At 38.2% G+C, this 17,151-nt stretch overlaps 1 protein-coding gene across 11 annotated transcripts in view; it reads right to left on the bottom strand.

Annotated features, from left to right (window-relative positions):
* BICRAL (BRD4 interacting chromatin remodeling complex associated protein like) overlaps nucleotides 1-17,151 on the bottom strand; it is a 48,314-nt gene that overhangs the window by 30,805 nt on the left and 358 nt on the right. For 6 of the 11 annotated variants that reach the window (XM_026072313.1, XM_026072308.1, XM_026072319.1 and 3 more), the window contains exon 1: nucleotides 5,143-5,307. The exons of 1 other annotated variant lie outside the window; for it this stretch is intronic. Coding sequence is in view for 1 of the 10 variants with exons in the window: in XM_026072311.1 (XP_025928096.1) it covers nucleotides 7,286-7,291 (6 nt within the window). In the remaining 9 variants the exon portion in view is untranslated. Of the gene's footprint in view, nucleotides 1-5,142; nucleotides 5,308-7,285; nucleotides 7,425-17,151 lie in introns of those variants that run through there. 4 more of the 11 variants (XM_026072309.1, XM_026072311.1, XM_026072310.1 and 1 more) reach the window with 1 other exon arrangement.

Here is a 17,151-nt window from a genome sequence, read left to right as displayed (position 1 = left end):
AAAAAAAAAAAAAAAAAAAAAAAAAAAAAACTATTGTATAGTTTCAAATCGTATCATGAATTGTACTCTAAAAAAAGAGCTAACAGTAATAAATTTGGGATTTCAAATTAGTAACAGAACTTGTGTGAACTTTCTCTATAATGAAAATGCATTTCCATCCTCAGATTCTAAACTTGAGTAGTGTTTTTAAGATGAACTTACAATGTCTGAAATCAACTACGGAATTCTCAATTTAAGCATCAGTATTCTCAAAGACTTTCTGTATGCGATAGGTACAAGAAGAAATTTGTAATTTAATTACTTGGAAAAATTATGCAGAACCTCTCTTTATGAAAAAATGTTTAAAAAGAAGAGACAGAGAGAGGGATGGGAACTACTCTGGAATTAGATAAAGAGCTACAACCACTTAGTAAACATACAAGTGCTACAACAGTATGCATCTCAATGGATTCTGAGACTTGGCAGGAGACGGGCACCTAGGAAGACAGGGTCCTGATACAATTTTTACATACCAGCTCCACATGCAGAAGGGCAAATAAAAATTACACACTAAAGCACAGACAACCCTCAACAGACTGTTCATCCATTCGTTAAATCTGATTTCCATTAATATAGCATATAAAACTGATTCTTTATTTAAACTGAGTTTGGCAAAAGTATTCCTAATTTATCAAGCTTCCAAAAACTATAGTCATATTTTAATGTATTAAGAATAAAATGGAAATTGGCACTTCAGTTGTTAATAGTATATGTGTTAGTGAAAGTCATCTAACTACAGACAAGCACACTGAGATCTGTGAACTCCCAGGGCAAACTGGTTTCCCACCACACACTTTACATACTGAGAACTGAATTTTTTAATTTGTGCAATAAAATTTTCCCCATTGAACATAGAGCTCTTTGTGGGCAGGCCAACATTTTTACAAGACTTCCATCTACAAGTAGGTTCTTGAAATCACCCAGAAAATCCAGAATAACTCCGTCTGGAGGTCAGGATGCTTACCTACCATGTGGAATTCACCAGGCTCAACACTCAGCTCAGCCCATTTCCCAAATGGTGACTACCCTTATGAGCAGCTACTGCCTATTCTGGGCTCTGTCTTCTGTTTAAACTGCTCCACCACATACATAATTCTTGGGGAATCTCAGTATTCACAGAACATTTTGAAAGGAAAAGAAGGAGGGGTAATCTCAAAAAAGGTGGTTAAAACAGAAATGTTTTCCTGCCCAAAGCTAGTTAGATGTTCTTAAGTACTTCTAGAAAACTACTATATGCAATAACACAAGTTATTAGAATGTTATTTGTGCAACACAGTGGTTTAAGTAATGTCTTGCATCAGTTCTTCAGATGCTTTTACCTGATGTCTAGTACAGAATACCTGCATGTCATGCTTTTTATTCCTTGCATATAATTTTCAAAGATTCTAAAAAGAGAAAATACATACGCAGTCCCAGAATGTGACTTCCTTATGAACTGATCATTCCTCAATTAATCTGTAAACCAATGCCCAGTTAATACCTTTTTAATACCACTCTAGTCAATACTAGTTTAAAAAACCCACAATGCTGGTACCTTGCCACAGGCATGATACATAAGCAAGTATCATCTAACACTTTATTCCTGCCAATAGCTAAAGCTGAAAAGAGCTTTATATCCTTTTAGTTATCATGTTCAAGAAGTCATCTAAAATTTGAATATGATGAATTGGCAGACGGTAACTAATTCAACAGTGCAGTCTATACCACTGCTCCAAAAATAAAAATCCTCCATGCTGCCAATCTTCTCCTTGTTGAAGCCAATGTCTTGCTGAAGCCAATGGAGATTTTGCCACCTAGTTCAGTGGGACCAAGATTTTTTCTCTAGTCAACACGTCTCTCAGTAAATTCAACCTTCAACACCAGATTGAATTTCCACATTCAGATCAAGTTCACAATAAAATCAATGCAAGTTCCCCCCAAAAAAGTTACACGATCAGCCCTTGCAAAAAGTCTCTTGGAATTAAGTTAAAAATTTCTTCCTGGACCTCTCCCCACCTTCTTCTTCCCCACCCTTTCTTAATACCTTCCATGAAAGGAAAGCTACTGAATTAAGTTTTAAAAGAGAGAGACCACCTTCTTTCTTTCCTTTTTTGGTAAACACTCCCTTATTCAAACTAACATCCAAAATAGTTCTAGAAGATTTTAAAACCACTGTAAGGAAGAATTTCCAGGAATAGAAGACTCACATTGTCAGCTGATGCTAATTAATCTTGTTAATTCTTATTTTGTCTGCAAACTCAGCAATTCTCAATCAAAACAAAAATAATACACACACAGCAAATGAGTTTTTCATAATGAAAATGGGCTAATCAACATTAGAAAATATACACATTCATTTAACTATGCAATTCTTCTGAAAATACACCATAAAGGTTGCAGTGTGCATGCATACAAGGGCTTTACTGATATTTATTCCAGCTTTCACACTAGAACAGCTGTAGTCTAGAAACAATGCTACTACACTACGTATATTTTACTGCTTTACCTCTACTGAAGAGAGCAAAACATCCTTGTTTTTGCAGACCATCCCCCATGTCTATACTGGAGAGCGTAATTCAGCACAGGAAACCTTTCAAGCAGAGATGCAGTTTATTCCAGCAGCAGAACTACTAGAGTTAATTATGACAACTCTCAGAACAGAATGAGCTATATTATCAAGAAGGTTCTCATGCCTGGATTCTATCTATCACGTTAGAGGCCATTCTTTCATGCTCCCATTGCTAAATCTACATTAAAAAGCACCAACCATTAGACTTATCACAAGCCTAATGTAGCATGAAAAAGCATGATCATTGACCATTAGAGCCACATTATAAAATATAACTGCAGTTATGTGGATACAACTTTTTTTCTGGAACTGAGGTGGAAATATACAGCAAAATTCTGAAAATACACCCACAGTACAATGCCCAAGTAGCATACCAACTCGTCCATACTGACAAAGCTCTTCAACTCTAGACTAAGGACTAATCTATGTTTCAAAGCTTTATGGATAGAAAAAGTGTCCTTAGAGGAAATGCAGCTTCTACTAGACTAGCAGGACTGTTCCCCCCCCCCCCAGTATAACTGAGCTATGAATGCTACTGAAAAAGAGCAGCGGGGGGGGCAGAGACAGAGAAAACTGCAATCTATACGGTGATGTAAATATTAAGATACAGCAAAACTATCTTTGTCAAGTGTGTGGTAACTGTAGCACTGACCTGCCTTAAGGCCACACATACACTGAAAGCACTATCAAATCAAGAATACAGGTACAATACACTAGCCAAGTGCTCACAGCATGAATTCAGCAGAAGACATTTATATTAGTATCATCCTAGCGAATAAGCTGAGGTGCACCCCTAAAACACAACTGGGCCAGCCTATCAACATGGTGAGTTTCTGCACTTCTGAATCAATAAAAACAACCTAAGAGAAATACCGAGTACTACTCTCAAAAATACAAGAAGAAGGAAAAAACTTTTAAGCTCAGACCTGACCAAAGGAGTATATCTAAAAAGAATAAAACTAGTATATTTAAATTCTACCCTCCAAACATCTGAACTCAAATAAAAATGCATTTTGCTTTAATGTGTGCAGGTCAGGGCAAAGAGTATGTATTACTGGTCATTTTTATTACACTTTTTGTCATTTATTCATTATTTTTATGAATTAATGAAAAATCCACAAGGAATCTGCCAGCCATTAGTGCATATTAGCGAAATTTTATTGTAAATATACATAAACATTAAAAAAAAAAAACTCATACCTTGCAACCCAAGACCACTGCTAGCAATAATACAAAATAATAGCTTCAAGGAAGGGCAAATTTCATGTATTAAAAGGTTTTCTGAAATACGTGAATACCATACTCCACACGCGATAGACTTTAAGTAATTGGTAAGAGTTTTTGTCACCTGCATCAGTTGTTTAAAAAACTAAAACAATAATGTTGCTCTCCAGAAAGACTTTAGAGAAGTTTATATCCAGAGATTTTTTTCCAAATATATTAAATAAACAAAAATGTTTATTTCACTAGAAATGTAGTTTAAAACTCTTCAACATTAACTGGCAAAGAACTTAAAAGGCCTTAAAAGTAATCCCAAATAATAAAACCTGCCACTTCCTTCAGGAATGAGTAAGAGGCATGGGGAAAGCCCTCCAATGATGTGTCAAAAAGCATAAATGAGAATTCAACAAGCATTCCGCACTCCTTAAGGGGTCAGCATGAGTTGGTTTGGCAGCATACTTGCTGTTCCTGAATTCAGACATTGTTGGTATCAAACTCGAGCATCAAGAGCACAGGTCAGATTATACAGAAATGGTCAAAAAATTGAGGGGTCTTGATCAAAAAAAATATAAGACAATTTTCGGTGCTCTCCCTAAAAAACACACAGCACCAAAACAAAACCTAAAGTGCCTATTAAAATGGAGCCGTGAAGTTTAAACCATTTGGAAGAAAAATTATTTTATGTGGAATAAAAACTCATCATGAAAAGGTATCAGCCCAAGCAAGCAAAAAAAAAAAAAAAAGAGCCTACCAGAAGAGCAACAGCAACAGGAGTAATGTGCTCAGCCACCAAGAAGTTATTCACCCTTGAATTCTGCAAAGATTTTTAAGGGTATTGAAGGCTCCTTAGTACTCTAATGATGATTATTTTGTCATATGTGTTACACTAGAACACTGTTTAAAGATAGGTTTCTTCTTTACTGGTATGTCATAATTTTTGGTTATCAGATCATTCAGTGGAAGAGGATGTTCTTTCAAACCTACTTTTTCCCCTTCTTCAACTGTGGATGCATACTCTGTCAAAAAAACAGACCTTAGAGGTGTATATAAACAAGACGTAAACTCATGCTTACAGGCTTAAAAACTAGGGGCCCAGGCCCACTCAGGCCTCTGGAACAAATTAAGTAAGTTTAATAGCTCACAGGATCATGACCCAGGGTTACTCAAGGGATGCAGGAAGTCTGAAAATGAACAGATTCAACATAACAGATTTAATGGGGCTCCTTCCTGAAACATCCTTTGCCTGAAAGACTCTACCCTCCTTTTTCATTCCCCTGGAAACAAAGAAAGAACCCTCTCTCCGCAAAGCACACAGAAAAAAAAAAATCTCTTACATCGATTTCCTAAAGAAAAATACAGAACTCGAGAGTTCAGGGACAGGATTTCTCRGACCGACGGGGTAACATTTCAGACACACAGAGAGAAGAAATGGCTCGGGAGAGGTGCGGCGGCAACGCCCCGCACGGCGCAGTCACAGCAGAAAGGACCTTAAAATGGCGCCCGTGGGGGAGGAGAGTCACAGTGAAACTGCGCAACAAACGCTGGCAGGAAGCCAGACAGCGCCATCTTCCCTACTCTCTCCCACACGCACCCGGACCTGCACGGCAAACGCTCGCAGCCAAGCCCAGCGCAGCCAGAGCGACCGCTGGAGGACCTCTCCCCTCTCCTTTCAAATCCTTTTTAATTTTAACATTATTAGACCCCGAAAAGACGAGAAGAATCGGGGCGATGGAAGCGGAGAATCAGGGAAAGCAAAGGCCTCAAAATCTCATTCTTTCCTTACCCCAGTGGTGCTCTAATAACAGTTTTAAATAAATACAAATATGTCCTCTATAAGTCGTTTGATTTAGTTCGTTTTTTTTAAAAACATAGATAGATCTGTCTTCTGCCATAATCCGCAGTTCGTGAATTTTGCAACTAATGTCAAAAGCAACTTAAAAGGCACTTAAACACCCCCCATAACCCAATAAAAGTGAACTGAGTACTTCAGCAAATCCCCTAAACAACCCACCAACTACTGTTTTTTTTAGCCACAAGTAAAAAACGATATTTATAAAACATTGTTTTGAATATGGAAAATAATCCGATAGCACAAAGAAGCAGATTCACACCCACTCTAAAGGAAAACCAAACGGGTTACTCCAGAAAGAGTCGGTTTATTGTTATGCTTTAAATAGAGTCACTACAGTTAAATATTCTCTCTCCAAAAGGAACAACAACAAAAAAAAAGCACATCGAAAAACTTGGTTCTGAAGAGGAGAAAAAAGCGCATTAGCCCAAACCTACCGCCCAAGAATTTCGCGCACACACAAAAAGGAGCGCCGTTTCCATTCCTTGTTTAAAAGCGTGAAGCACAGAGCAATTCAGAGGAAATTGCAAATAAAGAATCAAACAAATCAAATCAAATCTAGTGGCGACACTGAAAACGAGGAAACGAGTGAAAAATAAATCCCCAGCAGGCACAAATCTGAGACACAAGCTCAAAGAAATGACAAGATTAGGGTGGTGGCAAGTGGAGGGGGGAAAGGAAAAAATTAAGCCAGGAGTGAAAAAGAAAAAAAGAAAAGAAAAATCCTTCCCAGCTCCACAGTCAGGAAAGAGACGAAGTGTCTCCATTTTCCTGAGGAGGAGGAAGAAAGAGTGTTTCACAGACCACAGAGCTTTAGAGAAAAGCAAAGAAACGAGGGGGGAAAAAAAAGAGGGAGGAGATTTGAAAAGATTATTTTTCTTTCTCCCTCACACACTCTCTCTATCCCCCTCTCTCCGTCTCACTCTCTCTCTCACACATACACACACACACTCTCTCTCCCTCCTCTCCTCTTTCCATCCCTCTCTTGATGGCCATCAAGGGGGCGGAAAATAAAAAAAAAAAAAAAGACAACAACAACAACTAATTTTAAACCGGCTCAATCAATGAGTCATTAAAAGAGATTTTTCTTCCCTCCTCTCCTGAATTTGCATGGCATCAGCAAGAAAAAAAAAACCCACCCCAAACCTCTCCCCTCTCTGCAGCTATCAGCCTGGACCTGAAACCTTATCTCTCTTCTCCCCCCCCTCCGCCTTTATTTTAAGAAACAACTTTTTTTTTAAGTGCCCTCAGCAGCCGCCACCACCACTAGTCTCGCTGAAAAAAGAAATATATAGTTCATTTCCATGTGAATCCACATCTGCCCRAACAACAGCCACCCACAAAACATCCCTCTTCTTCCTCCTTGTCTCCCCTCTCGCTCGCTCACTCTCTAGATATATATTTATATACATAGCCCCAGAGCCAATAGCTCTCTGGGCTGAAACCTAATATCCTGGTTTTGGCAACTCCTGGTTGTTAATTTGCTCCTCTTTCTTTTCTGTCTGTCTGGAGATAGATTTCCCCCCTCTCTTTTCCCTCCCCGAAGGAAGGGAGGAAGGAGGTTGTGTGTTTTTTTTTTCCTTGAAATTTTTATCACAAAATTATAATACACTCAAAGGGAAACTCACCGTCATGAAAAAGCAGTGCCTTGTCAACGGGGTTTCTTCGCCATCACATCAGGGGCTGGCAGTGTAAGAGAGAGAGAGGGAGAGCGAGAGAGCGAGAAAGGGAGGGGGGAAGAGAGAGAGCGAGAGAGGGGGAAAGAGAAGAGAGCGAGAGAGGAGAGCAGGGAGCGGAGCCGGAGCCGCAGCTCCGCGGAGAGACAGCGCGCCGGCAAGGCAAGGCACAGCACGGCACAGCACAGGCACAGGCACGCAGCCGCCACGCTGACATTGCGAGCTCCCGGCTCCAGCTCGCTCCTCGCTTTTCATTTTTGAAAGTCAGTCCCTTTAAAAAGTTCAGTAGTTTTTAGTTTTTTGGGGTTTTTTTTTAAGAAAACTGCAGATCTGACCATCTATACGTGCCTGAACTGTTTACTTTCGGTTAAAAGTTGGTCTGTTTTGGCTTAAAGAAAAAACAGTTTGATATTTTCTACTAAAAGCATTTTTTTAACAGAGCTTGGTTAATTTTCTTCATATTAAAGTTGCAAGCACTAGACAGTTTGGGGTGGGGGGAGTCCCCAGAAATAGATATAATGAAAGGTCACCTTGAAAAAGATGAGATTTCATCCTCTTAGAAGTATGCGACTTCAAATATATATAAATATATTCTTTCTCTGTCAGCTTTGGTTGAAATAAATGACACATGAATTCCAGAGACAGCTGCATAAAAAAAAGTTTGGGGTAACCTAGAAATGCTGGATTTGACTCAAAGCTTACAGCACAGAAAGTTCACTGATACAATTCTACAACTTATTTCACTTAAAAGCATTAATGTAATTTGTTAGAAGCTTTTTTATTATACAAAACTAATTCAACTTAAAATGCTCACTATATTCTTCCATTAAAAATACATTTTTTTTAATTCAGATCTTAAAAGCCTAGTTTATTTAAAACAAAACAAAAATATTTTGATTGAAAACAGATTCTTAGCATGAAGAGATATGTATGCTAATGATTTTAAAACAAGGAATCTAAAGACCCTTTTTATGCTAATAATTTTAATTCCCAAGGACTTACACACAGCGGCCTTTTTTTTTCTTAAAAAAGTAATTTTATTAAAACTCCTTAGAGACAAGGATTTGAAGACTTTATTTAGCAACACATTCTTATTAGCTTTACATCTCAGAAAACACTAAGTTTTTAGGTTTTAAATACAATGACATGAAAACACTTATGGGTAGTGTAAGAAGTGGAACTTCTCCAAGAAACAGTTGGCCAGATTTTGTATGTTTAAAAAAAAATCAGTACCTAAGCATTGTTTTTAATGAAAATCTGGTTATGTTATTTTTTAATTAATTGAACCATTTCATACTCAAATGTGGATCACAAAGGTTAAGCCTGGCTCCAAACATGTGCTAAAGCCTAGACTCACCTGCCATTCGTGTTTACATGCCCAGCCATAGTAGAAAATTCAGGTGAAGTTTCAAATCACTCCCTGAACAGCAAAGTCAAGCCCTAGCAAACAGACCTTAACATGAGTCTAACAGATCCTTCATGCAGTCCAGACAAATTGAACATAAGCATGGCACAACCTACACCATCAGCCAATATACAAACTTCACTTTTTATAAATCCAAGATGGACATGAATAGCCAACCATACAGCTGAAAACTCTGCATGTCAAAGGGCTCAGCATCCTAATTGCTCTTACAACACACACTTCTGAAAGTAGTGCAAGCAAATCAAAAAGGCCAAACTCCAAGGTCCTTAACTCCAGCAACTGTTTCAGGGGGCCAAACTCTGCCCTGAATTAAAGCCTACTCAGCATCACTGACTTCAGAGAATTTTGCTCAAGTAAGAACTTCTGACCTGGAGAGACCCCCCCTACCGAAAATTTCTCCTGGTTTGGCTACCAGGAAGGAGCTGTGCTTTGGAAGGACACAGCTATGAGGCAGAATAGCTGATGAGTACATTCTTACCCTCCCAGTCCTGCAGAAACCACAAATAGGAAATAGGCAATACAAAGAAGGAACAGTAGGAAGAAGACAAATGATTCTGAATTGATTCCCTTATCATAAGAAACACTAGAAAGTGTACATAAATTATCAGATTGTACCGTAATTTACACTTACTTTCCCTGAAGGATGTTTCAAAGCAGTGTTAGTAATAACCTTGATAAACAGAGACAGTACAAAACCGGAAGGAGAGATAATGTCTACACAGTGAGGCACCCTGAAACTACTAGATTTCTCAATCTACATAAGGCAGTGAGTTTAAGGATGCAAACCCTTTACTTTGTCACCGAGTGAACAAAACCAAACCAGAACCCATTATAGCCCTCCACTCCCTCTGCAGAAGCAAATTTGCATAGATTTCTATATTTACTTCTGTTCAGAAACAAGTGTGGCTCAGGTAGAAACAGTGAATAAAAAAATCAAGAGTTGGATGTGACTTTATAGGTCAGATTGAATTGAAGTATGCACTTAAAATTAATGTTACATTTTACACTAAGAAGTTTGAATTCTGTTTTCATCTGTAGTGTAATCTGTACTGGTGTACTACAGAATTTTCCAAACCATGTTTGTAAAGAATACCTGTTGCCCTTTGCAATTAAATATTCATGCTTTTTGAAGACAATCACATGGTGTTTCTGAACTGAATATCATCACCCAAGAGCTCCCCCTCTTCTCACTGCCTTACTACTTTAGAAAAGAAGACCTGATGTGTCAGCGTTCTTCTACCCCAGTGCCACCTGCCCAGAGCAGTCCTACTCAACCAAAATCTTATTCTTCATATTAGATGCAATAGAGAAATTCAACATTTTACAAATGTAATAACTACTRCTCTCATAGGTGTGCAAAGACACCAAATGACATTTGGAGTCAACTGAGATATATAGCCTTGGGATGACAGAGTACGCAGGAGTGAAAATTAGGCTTAGATATTGAGAGGGAGAACATAAGGGGATACAAAACACTCTCCCTTCCTTTCTGTCTCCAGGTTTCTCCTAGGTCAAGTTACTTTATTATTATTTTTCCCATTTCTCCTGCTCTTTACATTACATGCATTTCCATTCTTGTACAATCACAAATTAGTACCCCAAAAGAAGATCAAGAAGCAGCAAATTCAGAAGAAAGTTTTAGGAGTAAGCTATTTACATTAAAGGATGAATTCAAGAGTCATCCTAAGATTCTTGCATGAATAATTCCTTTGTAACTTCAACTCACTGCATCCTTTCTGAGATGCATCAGGTGGGAAAGAATGCCATCTACTCCACTGCAGCCTTGCTCCCTCAGGCTGCCTCCAGATCCCGCACTACTACAGCTCAGTTGCTGGCACTTCCTCCTCCCACGCTTCTTTACCTTTCCATCCTTTAACATGTTTCTGTATCAGCTCATCATCAGACCCACCATTTCTCCAACTACATATTTCTTTTAACAATTAGTAACTTAGATAAGCATAAATAAGCACAAATGCGCAGAAACAAATAGCTTATCATTAAAAAGTACAACCAATAGAAAAGTAGAAGTCACAATGTTGTTCAAAAGTAGGGCACTCAAACATAGTAGCATGAAGGGAAACAAGGGCTTTAGCTTGGAATATAAATACAACATATCACATGCAAAATACAGTTCTTCAATAACCTTATGAACTCCTGTCAAATTTTGAATAGTTACCACCAATACTTAGATCACCCATCAGTAAAAATTTCCTAAACCTTACAGATTTCAGCCTGATACAATGCCTTACTTGCACTAAACATTACCTGCAGAACCAGGTTCATAATTGCATAATGTAACTTATAAAAGCTGTATGACTCCAATATCAATCATATCAAACACATGAATATCTAACCAATAAATATCTTAAAGGTTGATTGGCTAGGATGTAGATGGCAAGAGACGGTAACTAAGACTGAACCTCAGAACACGAGATTTACAGCAATACCAGAAAAAGACAGGTCTGTATGACTGGTGACTGTGCAGGGGTTTTGATGAATCTGAAGAACAGATTCTGCAGAACTATGTTTCTGTCAGATGTGGACCTAAGTTTTGAAAGGCTATCAGTAGAAACAGAGAAAAATATGGTGACTGGAGCTCACACTGAAACAAATGGCATTGCAAAATTATTACTGGAATACATCAAGTGTAACTATCCCATGCTCTAGGTAAAGTATTTAAATGGTGTCACAGATTCTTCACTTTAGAGTACCTTAGTACCTTAAAAAGGAGAATGAAACATTAATAGCTCTATCTCCCGAGTTAGGAGAATAGTTTTAAGATATTCAGCCACTAGAATGCATTGACCAAAAAACAACTCTCAAGAGAGAACTTTACTACAGTATCTCAAAAAATAATCTCCACAACTAAGACTGCCAAAATTTATAGATGAAATTTAAACTACAACACAGTGTAGAAAATTGGGAGAAGCTTGTATAATATCCATAGCTTGCTTAGCATAGATGAATGGGAGGGGAAAAAAAACATTAAATAAGGATACAGCAATAGTTAAAGGCATATTAATGAGTAGATGGACACAAACGGGAGGAAAAAAAAAAGGAAAGTACTACTACTTAAAAACAGCAGCCAGATAATGAAGCTAATGAAAGGACCACTCCTAATGCAATTGAGGTGCTGTGGATGATTAAAAAAAAAACATTAATAGAAGGAACCTAAACAAAAAATGGAGGTTTTAAACATGCAACCTGACATTATAGGGATAACAAATACAATGGAATACTAAGTCATACCAAAAGTATTCATGTTCAGGAAAGAAAGAAATACAAACACGCTATGTTATCATTGTACATGTACAAGGCAAAATAAGAAAGAGAAGTGGTATTATGAATAAAGTCACAGCTTTTGAGAAGAATGGTTGAGAAAGGTTTTACTTGCATATTGCTGGGAGCCTTCTAGAAAGTAGCTGGGTAAGATTTGGATATGAATAAAGATTGCTGTAATATGTCTTACTACTATCACTAGGAAGCGCATCAATATGACAGAAATTACTTTCCCAGATTTAGAGTAAAGAACAAATACAAATAATAGGAAGAAGCAGTCTTCCTTGAATATGATAGCCTACAGATTTTTTTTTTATAAAGAGAATAGAAAGCAGAAAGAATAAAACTTTAGTTTTGTTAACCAACAAAAATATTACAGGAGAGCTAACAGAAAATCAGTAAAGTTGGATCAAATGATTACAAGTTCATTCAATTTAAATTAATTATAAAGATAAATGGAATAGGTTTGAAACTCAGATTCACAGTTCCAAAATGGCAGACTTCGATATACTATAGAAACTAGGTAGTCCATTGAACTGCTAGTCTGAGAGCAGAAGAGTTTTCTCAAATGCCTTAAAACTCAAGAATTTTAAAACCATCTGAAATTTAAAGTAAGGTACTGAAAAAAAAAGGAGGAACTCCAGAACTAAGAAAACAGCTACCTCAAAAGGATACGTAGAATAAGCACAGAGTCCATAAGACAGCATCTGTGGGTTTTATGCTTGGACTTTGAAATTTAACTATTGTCAAATAGCAAGTTAGAATACTAAACACCAGTTAGAAGCTAGGCTTGGACCAAACCTATGTGCTCTTTGGGGCTTAATCTTTTGTGTTTAGTGTATTTGGGCCTCGCTTTATTAATCTTGAAGTGCGTCTTGTCATAAAATGCTATGCTTTGAAGTCAGTTCCTGGTTTTGGAGGATAATTCATTTTCGTACAAATTAATGTTTCTCCACCTCTGGCATTTGGAACACCTAGTTCTCAGAAGGGACCAGCACAGACTCGTTTCAAAACGAGTGCACATTGACTGGCTGGTATATAATTAGTATCTTAAGCATTCCCAAAGATTACATCTCAAAGCTTTCACATTACTCACAGCAATTAAGATGCACCAAATAAGTTTTATAGTTGTTGCTCTAACTCTCTAATTAGAGTTCTAAAAAACACCAGTATTTTACATTGTCTTGCCTTTCCATATGGCCACATATATAAAGAATATCATTTTAATCCAAACAGAAGCTTTTTTCTGGAAAACAATCAGTATGACAACTGTAATGTTAAAGGAATTTGTTAATTTTTTTCAAAAGCAGAACACAAAGATACAGAGCCCTGACGGTCACTTTTACTGAAGCCCATTCCACTATGAAAAATGTACAGTGTACAGTATCTTAAAGCCAATGACAGTATAGCTTCCATCTCACTTTAATGCCTGATCACAGTGCCAGAGAAGTCCAAAGAGTCCTTGCTAAAACTGGCAGTAGAATACTATGGTTGAGCAAGCCAGTGAAATACCTGCTCTGTAGCCAGAAGTAATTATGTGTGCCTGCTAATCTCATCTGGAGAAGCTCAATCTAACAGGCATTCAGAGATCACATCTATCAGACTGAGCTCCATGCAAGACACAGCAGCTGCTGCTTTTCTTGAAAGCAAAGCTAAAAGACCAAATAGCACTTTTTGTGTGTTATGATGCAATGTGCACATATCACCCTTTGGAATAAAAAAAAGTCAGTGCTGGAGTACATAACCTATGATAAGGAATACCTGCATTTACTTCCTTCCTCTGCTTGAGAGACCTACATCATCAGATAACGCCACAGCTATGCAGTTCCTAACCTTCACAAGCTAGGGAACTGAGGTATCCTTCTCAGGTTTAAGAATGTGTTATATGAGGCTGGACACCTAGTTGCCTCTGTGGATGTCGCTTTTATACATACCCCACTCTTCTTTAAAAAATGATGGAATTAGACAGGATCTTGAACTTTCACCTGACCTATGCAATACAGCATTTCACTTCAAAAGGCTATGAGTTAATACTGTTCAGAGTTAGTTTAAATCAATACAGTATTTCCATGTAGATAGCATTCAAGACCTATAACCATGTGATACCAACTGAAACTTGGAAGCATATGTATTGTAGCTTATGTTTCCAAGTCCCATAGGGCTAGACCCAAGTAACCATGTGCAAGCTGCAACTTCACATAAGGCAAATCACACTGTGTAGTCCAAGTGACAGCAAAAGGTCTGACTGAAACAACTGCTATCTACTTTCAAAGCAGAGAGGAACTAAAGCATTTCCAGGAAAAAAATGTAAGAAAAAATTATAACATAGACAGAACTATGTGCTTTGCTTTTATCTAATATTCTCAAACAGCTAAACTGCTTCCTGCAATTTACCAAAAAAGTCCAAGCCTGAGCTAGACTTACTTTTTATTCAGGTGGTTACCGTTTGGGAAATCATAAACCCTCCCTTCTCTACTACATATAATGGAGCATGTTAAGCAGCCTTCAAACATAAATGCTGCTGACAACAGCATCAGGAAGAAAATTGTCAGTCTTTGTATTACCACAAAAAAAAAAAGTATACCACTATCAATTATACTGAAGCCTCAAATTATAAGTGTGGAAAAGTAATTTTGGAACTCAAGATGAGAAGGTTGGAAGAATTTTATTGCTCCCTTTTTAATTTTTCATTATGGTCATACACTTCACKTTCTTGTATCTGGGGTTATTTTGCTTGTAACCCAAAAATCATTTGTGTGCATTAGCAATACGAAAAGATTCACTCTCTCCCAGAAGCTCATATTCAGAAATGTATTTGATCCTCATTAATTTAAATCTCCAACCACTTCTAGAAAATACAAGTTAACATACCTAGCTTTCTAAGTGATCCAATGTAGTAAAAAGTAATCATTATATGGCAACTTAAAATATAGACTTACATTTAATTTGACCAGTGTACACTAGTGTTTCCTTGTAATCTTTTCAAATAGTTATTTTACCTACTGTAGTTCATCTGCCCGTTCACATTTGTGCAAGAGTAACAAAGTCATACCAACAGAGGCTCCAATACAGCATCTGGATTTGCCGATACTGAAGACAGCTGAAGACTGTTTTTCTGTGAATATTCTCATATATGTGCTAAGCACGTATATCACTGTTACTATCTGTATTACCTACACTAGGTGGGAACACAAGGCAAAAAAGACTGCTAATTAAAATKAAACTTATACACCTTTCTTATGAAACAGGACAAAAAAGGATTTTTTTTTTCTACAGTGACTTAATTGTACCATATTCATGCCTAATATAACATTACTGGGTTATATTAGAAACAGATTTGACTGCTATTTATTAACAAAAATGTCTAAGTCTTACTAAATACATCATTTAATACATTTCTAGAAAAAAATCTTGAAGTATTCTCTTTTTCTTTCTCATGATGGAGTGTTCTTCTTTTCTACAGCATAAGAGCTTTCATTTTTAAGACTCAAAATCTCATCCTTCAGAAGTGAAATTCTGAACACATTAGCTTTCCAGCGTTGAGACAGTTAAGTGCTGTAATGCACTGAACACTACATTATCCATCCATATTCCAACTGAATAGACTATCACCTCTAGTTTGCTGGAAATCAATTACAAAAAGGCAGCGTAGATCCTCTGCAATGACTTTGTCATGCACTAGTTTTGTGGCATGCTTTACCAACCTGCTCCAAAGCAGAACTGTTATTAGACAATCCCTTGACATCCCTTTATTTTGTATTTTAACAATGACAATGAAAAATGAATATCATCTCTCTATTTTTGTGCACATCCTTTATGCATTACAAGGATGTAAAGGCATTTCACTGCCTTTTCCTCTGCCATTCTAACTGGGCTGACTTTATTATATATAAGGTTCAGATAGTCCCTACCCTCTAATGATATTATATCACATCTGACACAGAAATTAAACCGTGTTCCTCAAGAGACAAAAACCAATAGCTTGAGAGAAGACAGATTAAATACTTGCCTTAACTATAAGTGATAGAACAAGCTATACTTCCAAACAGGGAATTGGTAACATTAACCAAAAAATGCATGCTACCACCAAATATAGGATAGTAAATTCAGAATATCTTCTCTGGGTTTATCACATTTTTATTTTACTGGATAGTTGTAGGAGTTACTTTAGGCAATTCTGAAACGTCAAGGGAAGGGAGATATTTGTAGGACTACATAGCAGTTCCATTTATTGTCGTATGTTTTAAGAGGGTGCTTTGTGTCAACCTTCTTTGCAAAAACATCCCATGAGATTGAGATATGGTAGTTCTCAAAAGAATACATCAGAATGATGGTCACTTTTCTACTTTGTAGCCAGAAGGTGTACTTTATTTTTATGTTCCTGCTGCAAATTTATTTAAAACATGTTTCTTAACTATAAAATTTAAAGAAACATGTAAGGAAAAGGTTTTCCTTGTCATAGCTCTCTACATAGACTTCTCATACAGACCTCCTTCTAGGGTATTGTAATCCCAGGCACTGCTCTCACATTTTTCCTCCTCTAAACAGTTTTCCAAAGTAAAACAATCAAGAGATCAAATACACAGCTAAGAAGAAAAAGCCAATTTGGCAGCACCTTTGCAGTTATCTGTAAGTATAAACAGCCATTTTCACAAACTACCGCAGAAGAGGAAGCAATAGGGAAGTTTTATTAAGAGCACCGCGTTTACAGAGCCTCCTGATGACCTCTGCAGATGCTGCTTTCCGGAGGAGCCGCCCGCCCCCGGGCCCGGCGCTCCGCGGGCACCCGCGCCCGCCCGCGCGGGAGCCTGGCGCCTGCCCAGGTGTCCCGGGGGACCTGCGGAGAGCACGACCCAAGCCGGCCCTCCGAGGCGGCGCTCACYGGCGGCAAGCGGCCCGCGCGGCGGACACCCCCTCCGCGCACGCCAGCGCGGCCTGACCGCGCTTTCAGCGCCAAGTGTTACACGCACACGCGCGCCCCGCTCCMGTAGCGGCGCGCCACAGCACGGCAGCAGGAGGCAGCTCCCACGCGAGGGGCAGCGACCGGGCCCGGGCCGCGGCCTGGGCCGGCGGAGGCCGCCGAGGGAGCGCCGCGGTCTCCCTGGGCTGGGCT

Source organism: Apteryx rowi, unplaced genomic scaffold (genome assembly GCF_003343035.1).
Source record: "Apteryx rowi isolate R43461 unplaced genomic scaffold, aptRow1 scaffold_34, whole genome shotgun sequence".
Lineage (NCBI taxonomy): Eukaryota > Metazoa > Chordata > Aves > Apterygiformes > Apterygidae > Apteryx > Apteryx rowi.
This window is presented reverse-complemented; position numbering and strand designations above follow the sequence as displayed.